Genomic DNA, 18,166 nt, shown 5'->3' with positions numbered 1-18,166 from the left:
TTTTAATCTCCCTGCGAAGATTAAATCCTAGGATTTACAGCTGCAAGGACTCATTTAGGAAAAGGAAGAATAAAATTCCTTTTGAGTTTTGATAGTCTTTGGTTCTTGTGACCTAAACCAAGACTATCTCCCTTCAATCACTTATTTTCCTCAAGTTCAGGGAGCACTAACAGTTTCACCAGATGCTTGAGTTTCCAAATACCCCAGAGATGAATATTTCACAGCAGCTCTGTGAAGCAGGATTTTATCATCTCCCATTCAGAGACAGAGAAGCTGGAGCAGACAGTGCAGCTGTATGCTCAGGCACAGCTAACTCTGGCTATGCAAAAAGGAAAAGTGTCAGGTTATTTTAGGTTGAGGCACTTCTCCAGCAAGGGAATCACATTGTTTCCCAATTAACTATGTCGCCTATAGGTTGTTTTCTTGTGTACATGTAATAGGAATATCTCAGGACAGTCAACTGTGTTTCTTTCCTCTGAGATGTCATTACACCTTTGATAGATTCACTTAATAGGCTCATTAAGGAAATGGAGGGCATCTGTTTGCTACATCAGTAAGCTTCAGTTGCCTTCTTTTCAACCCCAGACAAATAGGAAAACAAAATATTGCCAGAGGCGTCTCTGTGTGCAGCCCCCAAGGACCCAGAAATCATTCTGAAAATTATGAAGATCGAAAACAGCCAATCTGCTCTACAGTATGCAGTTTACTGCCTACAGAACTGGTGATGGGTTGTATACACTCCACCCCAATCACAGCAACAGTTAAGGGCTGTGTTGGAGCACTGAGGATGAAATGCAGTTTCCATGCTCCAGGCAACTTTGGTTCACACATAGGCCCCCAGACGGGTCTTACTCTGTTTCTGAAGTGCCACCCAAATATAAGCTGTTCTGTAAATAAGGAGTAAAATAAGTTATCAGTGCTCTGTGTGTGTGTAAAAACTAGGGGAAAGGGACGCTATGTTTTCCCTTTCCTACTCCAGTTTAATGCCTGAGCAAGCCACTTAGCATCTTTCCTGACCCGACCACAGTCCCACACCACCTTTCAATGGATCATGTGCCATACAGGTCCCTGGTTGTGTCTTGCTGCCAGAGACCAGCTTCACACACACTTAGCAGTGAAAAACAGTCTGGCCCCAGATTAAGTGACCCAGAAAAATCCTTCATTCAAAACTCCCATTTAAGTCTTCCATCAAATGTGTACGTGTTGTTCTTGCTGTTCTCATTACTCAGTTCTCTTTAATAGCTGCTGTCTGTATAATCATTCTCTGTGTCCACGAGGTTGTTCCAGAAGGCTAGAGAAGCAACATAGTTTGAGGAATTATTTGGCTAGAACAAGTGGATCTGTGCTGTTGAGATTGAGTTACTCAAAAGAGTCACAGGGACCAAATTCCTTAAGTGAATGCAGAGGTGGTATCAAGATAACCTAGACCTGAAATTGATGAGGAAATATATTAGATAACTCTGCAACTGAAAACATGGTATGTAGTCAGGGGGCACTAATAATATAGCAAGGGTAGTCTGATATGATTGGGTTTGAGCTATTTAAAATCGTTAATAAGTAATTAACCCATGAGGTGACTGTAATGGACATAATTTTTTCAAGACTGAATTATTAACTTGCCAGGCACGCTTTGGAATTTATCAGTACCCAGGCAGGGCAAAGCTCCTTGGCTGCGTTAATTAAAGATCCGCAGCACTCAGGAAGCACTCCTAAAAGATGCCCACTGTATCAGATTCACCAGTTAATGCTTTTCTGCTTGCTGCCACTCAGAGGCCACCTCCCCAGTTTTACATTCAATTTGTCTTTTGCTGAGAAGCTGCTAATTTCATGCTACTTTAGCCCTGCAGCAGTCAGCCTGTTGCTAAGCAACCTCCAAAATGCTGAAGGGGCCACGGTTTAGCTGCTTTTCTGCAGCCCACCCTCATTCTTATTTATTTGCTTTTACAAGTTATTTATTTATACAGCAAAACAGAATTTTTTTTTCATAACATGGAAGCAGAGCCGTAAACCTCCGTGTTGCAGCAGGGTGTCTTTACTTGCATAGCTGTTTGGCCTCTCTCCAGCATCATCCAGTACCCTCTTTACTGGTGTTTCTGGTCATCAGCTGAGCAAACTCCTCATGATATTTGCCAAGCTGGAGTGGCATCTGGGAGTATGCAGGAAATATATTTCAAAGGCATAGCTGGCCATGGACTGCTGTGGAGTCTCTTTGGTCCCAACAGGCTCTGATGGAAGAAAGAAAGGGTCAGAACAAAGATGGCTTTAAGCCATTTTTGTGCTTACTTTATTTCTGGCTGCTTTAACTTCAGCTGTGAACCCGTTTCAGGCTTTTTGTTGCCGAACTAGATCCGCAAAGGTTATCTTCACCTGCTCAGCAATGCTGGGAAAAACCTTGCTGTAGAGGCAGTTCCACAGGAGCAACTGCATTTTTGAAGGGTGGGGTTTGGATCCAAGCCAAGGCACAGATTTGGCCTAAATTGTATAAAGAGAGGAGCAGATTGCTGATGGAGTATTTGGTGTGTAGATAAACTGGCAGGGCATTTGTAATGGCTGCAGGTGGATAGAGGAGGATAGCAAAAGTGTAATGAAGCTGCAATCATGCCACTTGTTCTAGGTGTGCTTCCAAAATGGGGGAATATCAAAGTGGTTTGTGGGTACTATTACATCCTGTGCTGCCAAGCAAAAAATAAGGACCACTGTTTTGAATCACTTTTCACAACCAGGAAAGCATTAAGTGGATGTACTATGATGTACAGAGCCTGGCTGTGTTTGTTGTGATAGCATTGGTCATGTCAGCATTGGTGTTAGACTGCGATGATAACTTTAGTGATAGAACTGCCGCACTCTTCAGTAAAGGCTTCAGAAACAATCCAGATATTTTCACAAGCTCCAGTTTTTTACATCTTTACTCCAGCACAATACTGTAGCTTGAGAAAAGGGGGGATAAATCCTGTATTTGGAACGAACAGGTACCAAACTGTTCCCCCCCCCCATTTTTCCTTTTAGCTTCAGCAAGCAGAGACAATATCCATGAGCTGTGTCTTTGGAGTACACTTTTTCCACAGCTGTTGCCTTTTGGGCTTCTCCTTACTGTCTTTGGCTGCTGCTGAGTGGTAGGTTCTCTGTCTATCTGCAGTAGTTTTTGTTGAAGACTTCTTTTTGATAGGAACATAATTTTTCTGCTTTGATGATCCAGCCACTACCTGACCCTCTCTGGTGGAGAACAGAGAGAAGCACCTGAATGCTTAGTTTTGTACATGCAGTCATGAGGAACAGGGGTTATGCACAAGGTCAAATGTATTTTTTTACATCAAAGTGAGATGAGAAAGGTGATGGTTTAAGTCCAAATTTAATTTTCCCCTTATTTGCTTTAGGCATTTGATTACCTGTTTGGAAAACAAAAGTATTTCTGAGTGTGGTTTGGCATGCTCATTCTGTATTATGATTTTTTCAAAGTGAACTCTTGGTCTTTTTGTCATTTATGACATGTGTCTGTCACTGGGATGTCCACTTTCTAGTTACATTCAGAGGAGCGCTGATTGTAAAACCTTTGCTGACCTGCAGCTCCATGTATTTTTTTTTAATATGATTGAGATTTCACAAGCCAAGTTGTGCTGTCTGTGATAGTGTGTATGTTTTGGTGACGTTCTTCACATAGAACTCAGAAATGTGCTGCGTGTTTGGGCAAGTATTGAAATTATCTCAGGTATTTTTTCAACTAAGTTATGAAAAAAACATAGGAGACTTATTCCAGGGCATTTGGGCTGATTCTAACTTTTACTGCCCTGAGAAGTTGTTTCAGGTACGCTTAAAAGGACTGAATCAGCAGATACTGATTTCATTAACGGAAGACAGGAAGAAAAGGATCTTTCATATAGGAAGATGTCAGGTGTTTAGGGAGTAACAGATGATAATTAACACCCTGAATTACACCCAGGGGCAGGCAAGTGGCTAGCATGGGTGGCTATCCCTATGTTTCTTGTTGTAGCTCTTCCCACCTGATGTACTCTAGAACTTTCAGAGCTCTGGCAAAATGTAGGGTGGTCTGCAGTGCTGAGAAAGGATAAGGCATACTTAAGCTGATAAAGGCATTACAGGAGACATAGCTGCCTATGGCTATGACTGATGACTGGTTCGTGCTGCTGCCTGTTGTCCTGTCTTCAGTGGTGTTGGGCCTAGCCAGCCGTATATACCCTGGAATTCTGTAACTGTGAAAGATCCAAGAAGAGCACAAGAATGCAGGCAGTACTGGCAGTACTGATAAGGGAAGCACATGTCATATGTTCCTAACAGAAAAGAAAAAAAAAGAAAAAAGAATAAAAATGTAGTATTGCCCACAAAATAACCTGAATGTTTTGCAGTGTACTGCTGATAACAGGTTGCCAAAAGAGACACCAAGTTAGGGCAATCAGTCTTAACCTCACAGTGAGCTTTTTTTCTTGCTGCTGTTATACTTCATTATGAGAGATAAGAAAAGTCTGACTCAGATGTTTCTGGTCTTTCTCAATTTCTTAGTCCTAAGTAGTGTTAAGGAAACTATCCTTTTGTTTTTATTTTTCCCCAAGACAGTTCAGTAGAGATAGCGTCTGTCTCAGTAATGTTAATAGTGTGCAACATCAGGGATATGCGTGTCACAAGAATCACCAGTATGACTCATTCATTTCACTCTCCTTAAAACTGGGGGAGCCCAGTCAACGTAGTGCTAAATCAGTTGCCAAGTCTCAGGAGTGTTTCTAAGTTCATGTTTAATTTTCCAGGAATTTTCTGTTTTTTGCAGAACTGTAAGGAAGTTCTGCAATGAGACATACCTATCAAAGAAAAATATTGTGTGGCTTTCCAACAACCAACCGTCATACGGCTGAGAAAGGTCATCAAATCCTTCACCACTTTTAAAGAGTAATTAGTTTTAAAGAGTAATAAGAAACTGAGTTATTCTCCTACAGATGCAGCAGAGGACATCTGTAGCCTTTCAAACCATTACATAGGTCACATATAGACAACAATATAGTTTTTCACATTAGTTATTAGTTTGTTATGAGTTGGTTTGTTTTTCTTCATTTTCAGATCAGCATCTTATTTACACCATTAAATTAAACGGTTCAGTTCAGTATTGTTGTAGGCAAAAGAATGAAATCATAGGGCTTATTCTTGCAGTCTCCAAATGAGTGAACAAATGCAGTCACTGATTTTCCCCTTGTTAATTTGAACTGTAAATACATGGTTGAAATTTGATAAATGGTATCCTTTCTGAATACCAGTGGATAGTGGGCTGAAGCTACTGCCTTGTTCACAGCCAACATTGAAACTGAGAGAAGCAAAAGCATGGTATCTCTTTTCCATGGTTATAAACCAAATTTTCCCATTTTTTAGCTTTTTTTTTTTTTTCTCCTGTTCTGCTTAGGGTATTGACTTTTCCAAACAGTGGAAATAATGATGATGATGATATAAAAAGTGTGCTTTGGAAATACATTAAGGAGTTTTATGGTGGTAGGAGCCTCTTTTTAAGAAGTTTTTTTTTTGTGAATCATCCTAAATTTTATTGCATCCTCTGTTTTATTTTGCTTGCTCTTGTGGTTTTTATTTGTTTGTAGGGGTTTCTTCAAATCAAGCAAAAATTAGCTCTCATTCATTCCAGCACACTGGGAATCAGTGAGCTTCCCAGGAGCACAGCTCTGGCACACATGGCAGAAATACTGACCTCAGCTTGAGTACTACATTGTGCCCAGCTTAAACACATGGATACAAGATAAAAATATTCTCTTACCCAGTGGGCATCTGTGCTAAGCTGGACCAGTTCTGGGGTGGGGTGGGGAGGGGGTGGTGGTATTATTTTTATCTCTTAGATGCATAGATACAGTAATAGTAGTAATGAAGACCTATAGCCCAGATTTTAAATAAAAGATAAACTTGGAATAAGACAAATGGGGAGAGTAGAAGAGTATATGGAAATACCTTTGGTCTCTGGTTTCTGAAGAAATAAGCTCATTATCATATAGAGAGTTCTTTGACAACTTCTGGAATAACCTGCCTTCTCTCCCCCTCCATCCATTTGGGCTTCTAAAATAAGCTTATTAACAGGCAAATCAAGACAGGTTAATCTTTAAATCATATGTAAATACAGAAGCTTTTCTCACTGTGGTATATTGAAGTATTAAACATAGATGCAGATTTTCACAGTAGGAGCCTAGATCAGCACAGTTAAGCACTGAAATAGTTTGTCTCCCAAATCATCTTCTGAGAACAGAATTTCCCTTTCACTGTACTGTGTGGTGATGAATAGGGATTTAGCGGCAAAGGATTATGTGAAGCTTAGATTAGTGGATGCCGCTGGTAGTCTTACACAGCTGATCGGCTTGTACAGCCCTGAGCTTCTTTCCTGCTCTGGAGTTGACCTGTACAAATTCCAGAGGAATTTGTCCAGGGGAGTACCGAGACTTAGCTGCCTTCTGTCTTTCCCAGACAATGGATTTCGTGTCAGATGCTTTCTGTATCATGTTGCTGTTAATCATCTTTGTTATAAATATATATGATCAAGAGCTGTTTTCTGGACTCTCTTGGCTGCGTTCGATCCTTTGACCTGCAAGTTAATGCTTTCCTTTTTCACTCCAGCATTGTGGGACACATTGTTCTCCTGGAAAGTGTCAGTAGTTTGTACTTTTAATGTATAATACATGAAACAATGTCATTTCAGAGTCTTCAAGCATGCCTCAGTCTAGACCGAGTCTCACAATCAGTCTGACTTCTATACCTCAGCTGCTGATACAGCTTGGACTAGTCTGTCTGGTTTAGCCCAGTTTATCTAACACCGTGTGCCATTTCCTGCTCACCTGCCTCATTTGAGTCTTAATTACTCTTTATCTCATCTCCCAAGCAATCATACTGTGGATTTATTTTTGCTTTGGGAACATGCCATTACTGTTGTGCTATTTACACATAGAAATGCCTCACCTTTTCCATGAGGCTTCTGTCAGGGGTTCCATATGGAGCACATGGCCACAGACCTTTCTGGGGCTTTGCTGTGGTGCTTCTGGGGTACCAGCACAGCAGCCCCTGCCTCATCATTGCACAGTAGCGTTTGTGCCTAGCCAGCTCCAGTAGTTTTGATGGACAGCAGATGTGCTGTGGTCCTGCCTTTCTCTTTCTTTTATTTAATTACAAGAATTTCTCATCATAACTCTCCAGCCTTTCGTTTGTTCTGCTTTTTTTTCCTCATCTCAGGCTAAAAGTCAGGTACAAAGTAGCCATCAGTAAAGATACTAAAATCTGATGTAATACAGGGTGCTTCAGAGAGGTCATCCAGGTAAACATGTCATTGCGCTCTCAATGTGCAGTATGGCTAGTTCACAAGACACTTAACAGCACTCTGGAGAAGACTTGCCAGACAGCATTATAACAGTCACAACAATAACAATACCGCTTACAGTTTTGCATTTTTCATTAATTTTATCTTTATTAATCTTCCCTTGGAAGGTAGATAAGAACTGTTAACCCCTCTTTGGGGTGGGAAAGAAAGATATGGGGATATATATCTTCCTTCAGAAAGAAAGTCACGTGTGGGCTTGGAATGAAAAGCCCTGAGTCCTGGGCCCCAGTGAGATTCTCTACATGTGACAGATACTATTTAATTTGCTACTTGATGTTAAGTAATATCTTTTGTTTGCTGATCATATGCTGTAAATGAGAAGACAGTAGACCATGGGTGAAGGTAGTGATACAGATACATACTTGCTGTATGATTATCATTTGTATGAAGCCTGAACTAAGTCTGTTACTCTGATGAAGCTTTTGCTTGATAAAATCTGGCTCTGCTTGCATTAGCTTGTGGGCAATTTCGGTGAAATCCCTGAATCAATCTAGGTGTTAAGGTGTTAAGCATTTCTGTGCAGCTGCTGTGCTAATTTCCTTGAAGAATATGCTTGAGCCCATTTTTTTGTTTTCAGTACCAGTTGAAGTGATTAATGCAACAAGTTTAAAATACGTTTCACAGGTAGAGTTGGGTTAGGATCAGTTTATTATAGAACTTAGCTCTCAGTGGCATTTGCATGATCTAAATGCCATGCATTTTTTCAGTTGTTGGATTAATACCTCCAGGGAATGTATATCAAAGACATTTACAATGGCAAATGTATTGTTAATGTTTGTGCCTTCAGCAGGTGGAGGGGCCTGTTTGTGTTGATTTGGCTCTGAGGGCATAGACTCAGGAGACACTGGCCGTGGCCTTGGACAGGTGTAGGAAGGTCCAGGGGATATATCCTGCTTTTCCTGCTTTTGAACTGCTGCCACCTCCCTCAGTTGTGGTGTTGTTTATGGGCGTCTGCCATCACTGAACTGGAAGGAGATAAAAAATGGGTCCCCAAAGAGAAGGGGTGAAATATGAAATGGGTGGCAGAAGCCTGTTGCTTTCCAGGAAATTATACACTAAGTCTGCTTAGGAATTTTTGCCTTTTCCCTCTGAATGATTTCTGTAGGGCTGTCCTCAGTGCAAAGTAGCATGGCCCCACTCAGTGCATTAGGCTGAAGCAGCCATTGGCGTGTTGTGGAGCTCACCAGTACCACCCCTTGCAAACAGGAGTAAAAAAATGCCCTATTTTGCTAAAATAAAGGGATGGGGAAGTAGGAAATATGCTCAGCTTTGTTCTAAAACTCAGTCAGTTATTTTAGGATTTGCATACAATGTATGCCCCGAATATACTGTAAAACATGTTTTACAGTGTACAGCCAAAGGCAAGGATGTCCAAAATCTCACAGTAAGATTCAGTATTCCTTTTACTTAGCGGCAATATTGTTTCAGGGATGTCTGGCTCTTTTCTTGTGACTCTGCCTCACTGCCTCCATCACCTGTCAGACTGCAGCTCTTTGCAGAGCCATGCAGTAACCTGCACCAGTAGTTTGGACTGCTCTGAGCCCTGTGCTGCCTTTGGCACTGGAAAAACATAGGCAAGCAAAAAAGTCACCCCAACAGTAATGCAGACTTTTGACAGACAAGAAGGAATTTCATGAAGCAGGATACTTCTGCCGTACAGTTGACATCTGAAGGAAACTCAGCTGAAGAAAGGAAATAATTTCTAGTGCCTTTAGAAAGTGATAATGGCAGTGTGGAAAAGAAATATGAAAACATAAAGTAAAAATGTGTATTTAATGAATTAAAAATAAAAGAGTCATGAGTTAATTTAAAAGGCTGCAAAGTACTCTGGAATAGATTGAGCTGAATAATAATAATTATATACCTGTAGGCTGGCATCCCAGCTGCACTACTGTTTAATCTTTTTCAAGTTCATACCATTTTGAGAAATCAAAATGGGCGGATTTGTTTTAGGCAGCTTCATGCCCTTGTTTAGCCGTGGTTTCAAGTTAATGTAAAACTTGAAATGGAGTGCGAGCATTAATAGCCATTTCTTTGAGAAGCAGAACAAATACACAGAACAGGATTAATCGAGACTATGCTTTTAAAAATACAGGGAGTGACCTTCAACAGGTTGGGGAACTATTGGTTGGCCTGCTCTTCCACCCTTTGCAGTTTAGGAGTGACGCTAATTTAACAGTTTTGCATGGGACTAGGTTTTTGTGTGGCATGCAGCTGATTTGGGTAGGCTGGGAGAAAGGGATTTGGGTATTTTCTGCTACATTCGTTTTAATCCATAATGAAGCACTGAAAACATTTTTAGGGGTTCCTCTGCCGTAGCACTCACTTTGCTGTTAGTGCTTTCTTCGAGACTGAAGGAGACCAGGATGATAGCACTGCCCTCCTTTATGATGTGCGCTTACAGTAAATAATTCAAGAGGCAGGCAACCTAAAATGAAGATTCAGAAATCCTCAGCTTTTCCCTACAATGGGCTACACATTTACATTGTGGGGGGTGGGGTGCATGCCAGCGTCACTGGTTTGTCCGGAGCGCCTCTTCCTCAGCAATTCCAGCCACGCTGACCTCTGCCACAGCTGGGAGGGAAATATTCACTCTCTCCAGCAGGATTGCTTTGCTGGCTTTAATCTGCGAAAATGAGTTTACAATCTTGCCTGCTTTCATATCAGGAGAATGCAGCATAGCTGCAAATTGGGAGGATTTACCCATGTAAGTACATATGCTAAAGCACATCATGCCCAGATTTTTCCACACATTTGATGGATAATTTTAGGAGAAGCACAGGTGCACACACCCACTTCTTTGGGAAAAAAAAAAAAAGGCCATGTTATCTGACATTTTAAATAATAAAAATAAAACTTGGAGAGGCAATTGCTGAACTGTAGGTCAGCCTGAGCCTGGTAGATGCTTTTCTTGAATGGGCATTCCTGCGAGCAATGGCTTAGTGTTCTCACTTGGAATCCAAAAATATGTCTAAAGGTATTTACCTTCTGATGTCTAAAACTGGAACAAAAATCACAGCCTTCTCAAAGGCTGCACCAGCACAGCACTAAATGCTTTGCTCCTTATTCTGCTGGAATAACCACACGTGCAAGGGACCGGCAGCTGCTCCCCTGCCTTTCGCTCTAGCACAGGCAATTTGGCATGGCTGAGGGTTTGACACAGCAGGGTGACCTCCTAAGGACAGCCACAATGTCTACCAGGGCTTTAGGTGGCACTGCAGGTGACGTAGTGTGTGGACGGAAGGTGTGGCTATCTGCTGTTCTCTGATGGTCAGCAAGCCCTTTGTGGGTGAGGAGAGAACATAATTGTGCTTTGGGATTCTCAGCGTTTGACTTGTTACCCATATTTTTCACTTGCTGGTTGTGTTTGAAGCAGTTCTTACAGGTCATTAGTGGGTAAGGGAATTATGAAGTGATACTACTGTTATTCATTCTCATTGGGGTAAAACCCTGTATACTTATCTTGAAGGCTGCCAAATGCCATTCCAGGTGCTCTGAAAGGAGTTTTATGCTTCCTTATCTGAAGACTGCTGTAATCTTTCCAGTTTCATTAATACGTGAGAAGCAAATTGCAGAAAATGCCTGTGTTTCAGAAATGTGGTGGCAGGAGGGGAGCGCTTAGAGAGAAGCTGCACATACCTCACATACGTAACGCTTTCCAGTCTATCAGAAGATCCTATCCCCATCAGATAGCAGCAAGACATTCCTGGGGGTGGAGTGAGAGTGAATTTATCTTGGGAGTGAGCAGGATTTTGCTTTGCTAAGCTAGCTGGTTTGCTCAGTTCAGGAATTTTCCATTCACCTCTATTATCCATCAGGATATAAATCCCAACAACTGTAATTCGGGCTGCTTACCTTAATTAGTTAACAGTTTCCTGCAGTTTACCTGTCCTTCTGCTGGCTCTCCTCTCATCCTGACTGCTTGATTGAACTGCTTCTCCAAAAATTCCTGCTTTGGAGGTATGCTTTCAAAACTGTGTTGTGGAGGGGACTGTGTTCCTGCAAGGTAGACATGCTGTTATACAGAGAAGTGCTATTTGCTTTAAAGAATATGAAGCTGCCCTACTTGGTTTTCATTGTCTTTTGATAGATTATTTGTCACTTCAGCATTCAGAAACCCTGGCTGAGGGGAAGGCTCTGTACTGAAACACTGGGAGGACTGTGTAGTGCGGCCTGAAGGTGAAGGGTTACCTCTGCTTGCCTTTTACTTTTCAGTTCCTTTGGTGTGAGCATGCTACTACTGTGTCTGGGTGGACGTGTTTGCTTCAGTCAGTTTAATTCAAAAGGTTTAGTTTAGCTGGCTCGATACTTACGGTTTCATGCACTGATTCAGAGTATAGCGCAGACTGTTAATACGGATGGAAAATGAAGGTTCTTAGGGATTTGTGGGCAGCTCAGTTCCATTAGCTTGAAACAACAGCTGAAAAACATCATTTTCAAAGATATGCATTAGTCAACATCAAAATCAGTTGTTACTTCTTGAAATAGCTAGTTAGAACATGCCAGAATTACAAGCCCTTTGTTAAGAATAGATATGAAAAGAATTATTAGTAACCTGTAGATTTAGTGCTGTTACATCTTCCTAACCTTTCTGTTTAAGATGAAAAACTACAAGGGAGTATTGGTTCTGGTCCATAATTCCATATAAATAGAAATGCCTGTCGGCTAAATCAGAGGAGGGGTTCAGGTGGCTGCAGCTGCAGAGTGCGTCTGATAAATTTGCATTCTCCACCTCCTGCCCTTGCTGCAGAATTAAATTGGTCTCTTATTAACATGGGAATGTTGTTTGTTACACTGCCTGCTCCCTCCCCTGCGCCTACATGACTGTTCCAATGTAATGTCAGCCCCTGTTGGGAGCCTCGGGAGTGGGTGCCAGCAGGGTGGGAGGAGTTGTGGGAAGGGATTTCTTTACCTATTACAACAGGTGCCTTTGTCAGCACACCTCGGAGGCAGCCGAGGAGGAGCCACTGTTAGTCTTACACTTTGAACTATTGCTACAAGAAAAAATAAAGCCACCCCACAAGGCAATGAAAGAGAAGAGGAAGCGGTCATTTAAAGCACCTCGGAAAACCTAAGCAGGATTTAGCAGAGCAGGTATGATTTTTGTACAGGCGACAAGGAGAGCGATCTTGTGAGCTGGATATTGCTTCAGGACTGGAATCCAAAATATTTCCGCTGTGGGAATTAAATGGAAAAATTTCAAGCCTCCAAAGAAGAATTAAAAATAATGCACTATAGGTGCATTTCAAAGGAAAAATACCTTTCTTCCTCCTGCAAGGGTTAAGCATGATCAGAATCTGCTTTAGTCTCGAGGATTTAACTTCAAGTGCTGCATTTTTTGTTTGCCATAAGCCTATTAGAACTCTCTCTGTTTCCTAGCAATAACATGTAATTTCTCCCTCTATTTAAGTGAAAGAGATGTTGAGTTTTTAATCCTGTACACTACAGCTGTTGCTCAAGTTTCCTATTCAAATGCAAATAGCACCTGGTGCTATTTAGATACCTATGTAATCTTTGATAAAGATAGGCCAGGAGCACAGGAGAAAGAGAAAAGCAAGGTGGATCTGACCCTGTTTATTCGGGAAAGTGAGAGCGTAACCATATGCTACCGCCAACCTGAACTGGAAATTTTCTGCCAGCTGCATCCAGCACATACTCTTTTTGGAGACAAATGCATGGCTGAAATGATTTCTTTTTCTTGAGCAGGTATGATTTTTCACTAGGAAAAACAAAAGGCTTCCAGAGAAGATAAAGATGTAGTGGATGAGTCCAAACAGAAGTGCTGATTTGATTCAGAGTTTTACCTTGCCCAAGTGTCTTGAAAGGAATTTCTTTTGGAGATACTTTGTTTCTTCTAATCAGTTATTATTTTCTAGATTTTCATTTGTAGTTTTGAGAATACTGTGGGTTTTTAATGATTTTCCCTTTTTTTTCCTTGTGCTGTTTTTTTCTGTGTGTCACATAGATGTTATGAAAATGAATTAGAAAGTAAGGAGCAATTTGGAAGTCAGCTTTGCTGTTTAGGACTCATAGACAAGAGATACCATATCATTTCATGATTAAAAGCAAACCCATCCCAGATTCAGGTTGAAAACCTACCGTGGAAAGTTCCAATTGCATAAATTGATTTTATTTCACTTGTGGAGGTGCAAGTTTATTCAAGGAAGTGTTTACAGCCTTCACTGCATTTTGCATGGCTGTTTTCCTCTGTGTTACAAGTGGAAACTGAAGGACTCTTTGTGGAGGGTTGTGACTTGATGCCATCAACTTCCTGCTAAAATCAAAGTATCTGCATGGTGCAAAATACAGTTCAGGTTTGTGTAGAAGTGGAAGTGAGTGTTATTAAAGATTTTAAAGGAGAGATTTAGAAACTTGGGGAACATCACAAAGAGCATCTGAAAGAAATTGTCATTACACCAGTCTGTGAAATAAGCAGGAAAATGCAGTTCATTGGGAAGTGAAACTGGTAACAAGAATATCAGCTTCCATGGGAAAAAATTGGATATAAAGAATAAACAACTGCTACAAAGTTTGAGAAGAACAGAGGTGATTCAAGTCCTTCTGTCAAGCACTGACGGATCTTTTCTTGCTTAATACTAACCTGATTTGGCTACTGCTTTTTCATCTTCAGATACTGCAATTAAAACAAGTTCCCTGGCTTTCAACAAACTTCAGCAAATGCCTTTTGCAAGCTGGGTGTTGGGACTGTGAGCAGGTGTTTCTTATGTGCTTCCCATGATACTAAAAGGGACCTGTGAGAGGAAAACCCACACAGGAGCTGGTCTGCTGGGTCATATTTTCTCTCGTGACACTCCTTCCTCATTAGCTTCTTCGGGTGGGTGTGAACAACTGACACGGAACTGAGCCAAGGTGCAGCCTTGGATTGCCAACCTGCTCTGGCTGCTAACGGCAGCTTGCCGGCAAAATGATGGAAGAAATCTCCATAATGGTGGCGTACGATGCCCATGTTTTTAGCCAGCTCTACGATGAAGACTTTCTGGCCAATCTGGTGGCGGGCAGCAAACCCAAATGTGTGGTAGGTGTTGCTCTTGCTCATTTGACAATAATGCTTTAAAGTTATACTCTGTCCAGTAGTTAAATCCGTCTGCTGAAAGCTACTCATTATTTAGTTTCTCTCTTTATTACTTTCTCAGAAATTTGCTGTCATGCATTAACAAAATTAAAATAATCTTGGAAGAGATGAGATTATTAAAATAATACCTTTCTGGGCTGCTAAGTTCAGAAGAAGGTTCAGTAGGATAATAGTTAAAATAGTATTTTTGAAATAATATTGAAATTATTGAAATAATAGTTAAACTGGCAAATGACCAAACTTATCTAACGATGGAATCAGCACTAAATTATGTAAACAGTTTCTGTGTCTTTGCAGGTCAGTTACAAGTTCAGGCCAGATGCCTGGGGTGTAGGTCACCATCATCGCTAGAGCTAAGAGAATCTCTCCCCACTGTGGGAATGGCAGTGTTACACTTCTATATGTTGCTCTGAAATCAGCATGAATACCTGTAAAAACATTTTAGTTAAATGACCATTTTTTATAAGTAGCATTTATCTTTATGTAAATAACAGGTACAGAGTGGTCATCTTCCTCGTTCATGGAGATCCCAGCACTTGTAGGGAGCTGCATTCAAGTCAGTATCTTAGACTCAAGTTTGGTGGCAAAGTTCATCCATGGTCTCAAATTCTGCAGATGAGCCCATGTGCGAGCCAGTCTGCCTAGAAGCGGTCAAAACAAGTCTTTGAAAATAAAATACATGTGTTGATGCTGAGCTCAGCTTGAAAGTAGATACAGTTAAAATTTAAGTCTGAATATGAATCAGGCTAATCATTTAGCAACCCAGTTAAGCATTTGTGTTTGCAGGTTTTGGTCTGTGTATGTGTTTGTATCCAGGTAATTCACTAAACTGTGACAAACGAAGGTGTGCTCAGAAGAGGAAAAATGCTTTATTGCTATCTTGTATAAAACCTCTCTGCATATTTGCTGCTTGGGTTTTTCTGGGTATCCATGCTTCAGAAGTCCTGGGTGCAGGGACTCATCTCCTGCATCTCCCAGAGACCTCTGGATCTAGAGTTCTGTCAGTCCCTTTTATCATGATGTCTTTCTGTCTCTGACCTCCTCTAGGCTAGAATTTACAAGGCCCATTAGAATAGTTAGAAAATAAACATGGAAATCGAGTACGCATAAAACTGTGTACTTTAATATGGCCTGGTTGGAGACTGAACTCCAAATAGACTTTTACTTAACCAGCATATTAGGAGTCACACATACTTTTCCCATTACTTTTAAATACATGGTATATCTTAATTCACTGTCCAGCCGCAACGTTTCCTCTTTTTCTCCCTTAGCTGGTTGCTATGGCAGTATTTGTTATTGTGACTAGAAGCCCAGAGTAGTATCTTTCCTACAGAGAGGTACCCGTGTTGCAATAGGATTAACAGGAGCCAGGTTCCTGTGGAGAAGATACCTGCCGGCGGGCTCTGGGAGAGGCCCTTCCAAGTTTCTCTGAGCAAACAAGGATGATGGTGGGGTTTGCTGGGTGCCTCCTGTCCTGAACTGCTTGTGCATTCTAGAGCCAGTTCTGCAGTTGTTTAAATTAAAATCCTTGTGGTTAGAAAACATTTCATGGTTGGCTTACCCTATAATTTAAATCTTTGAATAGTGATGCTTAGCCGGACTCGGTGATTGCTCATTTTTGTATAGCTTCAGAGCAAAAGTAACAGACATTGTGTTAGGTATGACTAAATTCCTCCAGATCAGTGACAAGTGACTGGAGGAGAAAGTAACTGGTGTCAGGAGCACCACATTACAGCTCCAGCCGATTTTTGCCACTCAAAATAAGCTGAAATTGCATTTTTTTTTTTATATTTCTCTATGAAGTAACTACTTAACTTCTAACAAAAAGAGGTACTTACGTGGAACAACCACGGTAGGAAATGTATCGTTGTTACTATTATTTATAAGATCTGAAGGATTGACTTTTGTCTACGTATATGTTTGTATCAACTCTTTTTTCCCTGAGTCATAGAATAGTTAGGGTTGGAAAGGACCTTAAGATCATCTAGTTCCAACCTTCCTGCAAGAGTATTAACATGTTTCAGTGCATTATTTACTGGTAAATAAGTAAGAAATGTGAGGTTTGCAGGGTTTACATAGGAAATACTTCACTACTCCTTTAAATGGTTTTGATATATATTAAATAAGCAAATAATGATGCAGACAACTTGAGGTGGTTTTAAGATGAAGCTTGACAGGATTATGATAGGATTAGATGGTGCGTGGGAGCCTGCACTACTAAGGGATGGGATCTGATGACTCAGAAAGTTTCTTTCAGCTCTCTGTTGCTATGTCTAATTGTGGGATAAGCTGCCAAATGGGATAAGTTTGGGCAAATCCTGTTGACTATGTCCTGGTCATTTTACCACATTGCGCAAAGGTATGTACTGTATGCAAAGTAACGTTCCGCAGAAAGAATTTTCAGAGGTTTTGTTTATTCTGAGAGTTCATGTTACTGGCACAGGTATTTTTTGCACTCTGGAGTTTATCTTGTTTGTTTGCAAAATGTATGTTTCCTTTATTTTTAAAGGAGTTTCTAGTGTGCTGCTCTGGTTGCAGAGAAAAGTTTGCTTAAAAACAGCTCATCCGAGGCTCTCATCCTGTTCTGCAGTTTGGATGCCAGGGTGCTGGTGGCGTGGTTCAGAAATCTTGCAACTAGTAACTTGTTATAGTTCATTTGGGTTGTGCAATAGGTCAGGGGACTCAGAAGTCTCTTTTGCACGGGGAGAGAGCTACGTGTTACGACATGAAGTGGGAAACAGTAAATACCGAAACCAAACCAGGCCCAGATGATAGCTGGTGTGGGTTGCTTACGCTAAAGGTCAGCCCTGCGTGGTAGCCTTCTGACATGTCCAGTGCCACACAGGTAATGAACTTCGGGAGGAAAATCAGGATTATCTACTCCTGTCCAGGTCCCATCAATTCTAGTCATATTTTTCAATGGCAAATGTGAATTTTTCAGTGGAAAGTGTAGCAGTGTTTTTGTAGCATTGCTGTGATGCACATAAATACTAGACAATTAAACAGGATGTAGATGATCTGAGATAAGGTTCTGCTAAATATGGTCCAAAGCAACCCTGTACGATAGCAATCCTCCAACATATATAACAGAATTAGTCATATTGCAGTGTGACCATGACACACAGTTGTTTTGTTGTGTGGTCTTGCTTTCAAGATTTCCAGTTATTCTGAAACTACTTTGCACAGACATGCAAAGCAGGATATAAAAGTGGACTGCTGTCTAGTTTGTGCAAGAATTGAGCAGCATTACTGTAGGGAATTTCAGTTTTCAAGTTATCTACAGAAAACTTGGACTCAAGGGGTTATAAAAATGGTGTACTAGGTGGTATAATCCTATTAATCCAGAGTTGAAGGACATTCTTCTGGAAAGCTTCAAGGTATTTTCATTTGCATGCCTGCTTATTGTGTTTAGCTCACTGTTCAGAGGAATTACCAGCCATTTTATGGATTACACACCAATTTGTGGTTATATGCCAGCAGACTCTGCCACAATGATTTTTAGGCTCTTAACTTCCCACTGAAGCTAAATTGAGGATGTTCAAAGCAGATGTGTTAACTGCAAAGTGGGTGAAAAACTGGGTGGCCTGGCAGGAGCACAAGGTATAGTGGTCACTGTGTTGAAGTCTAACTGGCAGCTGGTTAAACATACTTTGAGGTTGATAGTGGGGCCGATACTGTTTAGAATCTTCAGACCTAGACGCCAGAAGAGG

The 18,166-nt window shown here is 41.0% G+C and overlaps 1 protein-coding gene across 8 annotated transcripts in view; it reads left to right on the top strand.

Annotated features, from left to right (window-relative positions):
* The window catches only part of RABGAP1L (RAB GTPase activating protein 1 like), a 221,620-nt gene that overhangs the window by 176,731 nt on the left and 26,723 nt on the right, over positions 1-18,166 (top strand). Inside the window, exons 1-2 of one of the 8 annotated variants that reach the window (XM_061452060.1) lie at positions 12,268-12,457; positions 13,070-14,399. The exons of 5 other annotated variants lie outside the window; for them this stretch is intronic. In XM_061452060.1, the coding sequence (XP_061308044.1) occupies positions 14,289-14,399 (111 nt within the window). In that variant the 5' untranslated portion in view covers positions 12,268-12,457; positions 13,070-14,288. Of the gene's footprint in view, positions 1-11,117; positions 11,324-12,267; positions 12,458-13,069; positions 14,400-18,166 lie in introns of those variants that run through there. 2 more of the 8 variants (XM_061452059.1, XM_061452058.1) reach the window with 2 other exon arrangements.

Source organism: Pezoporus flaviventris, unplaced genomic scaffold (assembly GCF_033815535.1).
Source record: "Pezoporus flaviventris isolate CSIRO_AGI_PZ_B2104156 unplaced genomic scaffold, CSIRO_AGI_Pfla_v1 ptg000013l, whole genome shotgun sequence".
Taxonomy (NCBI): Eukaryota; Metazoa; Chordata; class Aves; order Psittaciformes; family Psittacidae; genus Pezoporus; species Pezoporus flaviventris.
The sequence above is the reverse complement of the archived record's forward strand: the minus strand, read 5'-3'. Positions and strand labels throughout refer to the sequence as shown.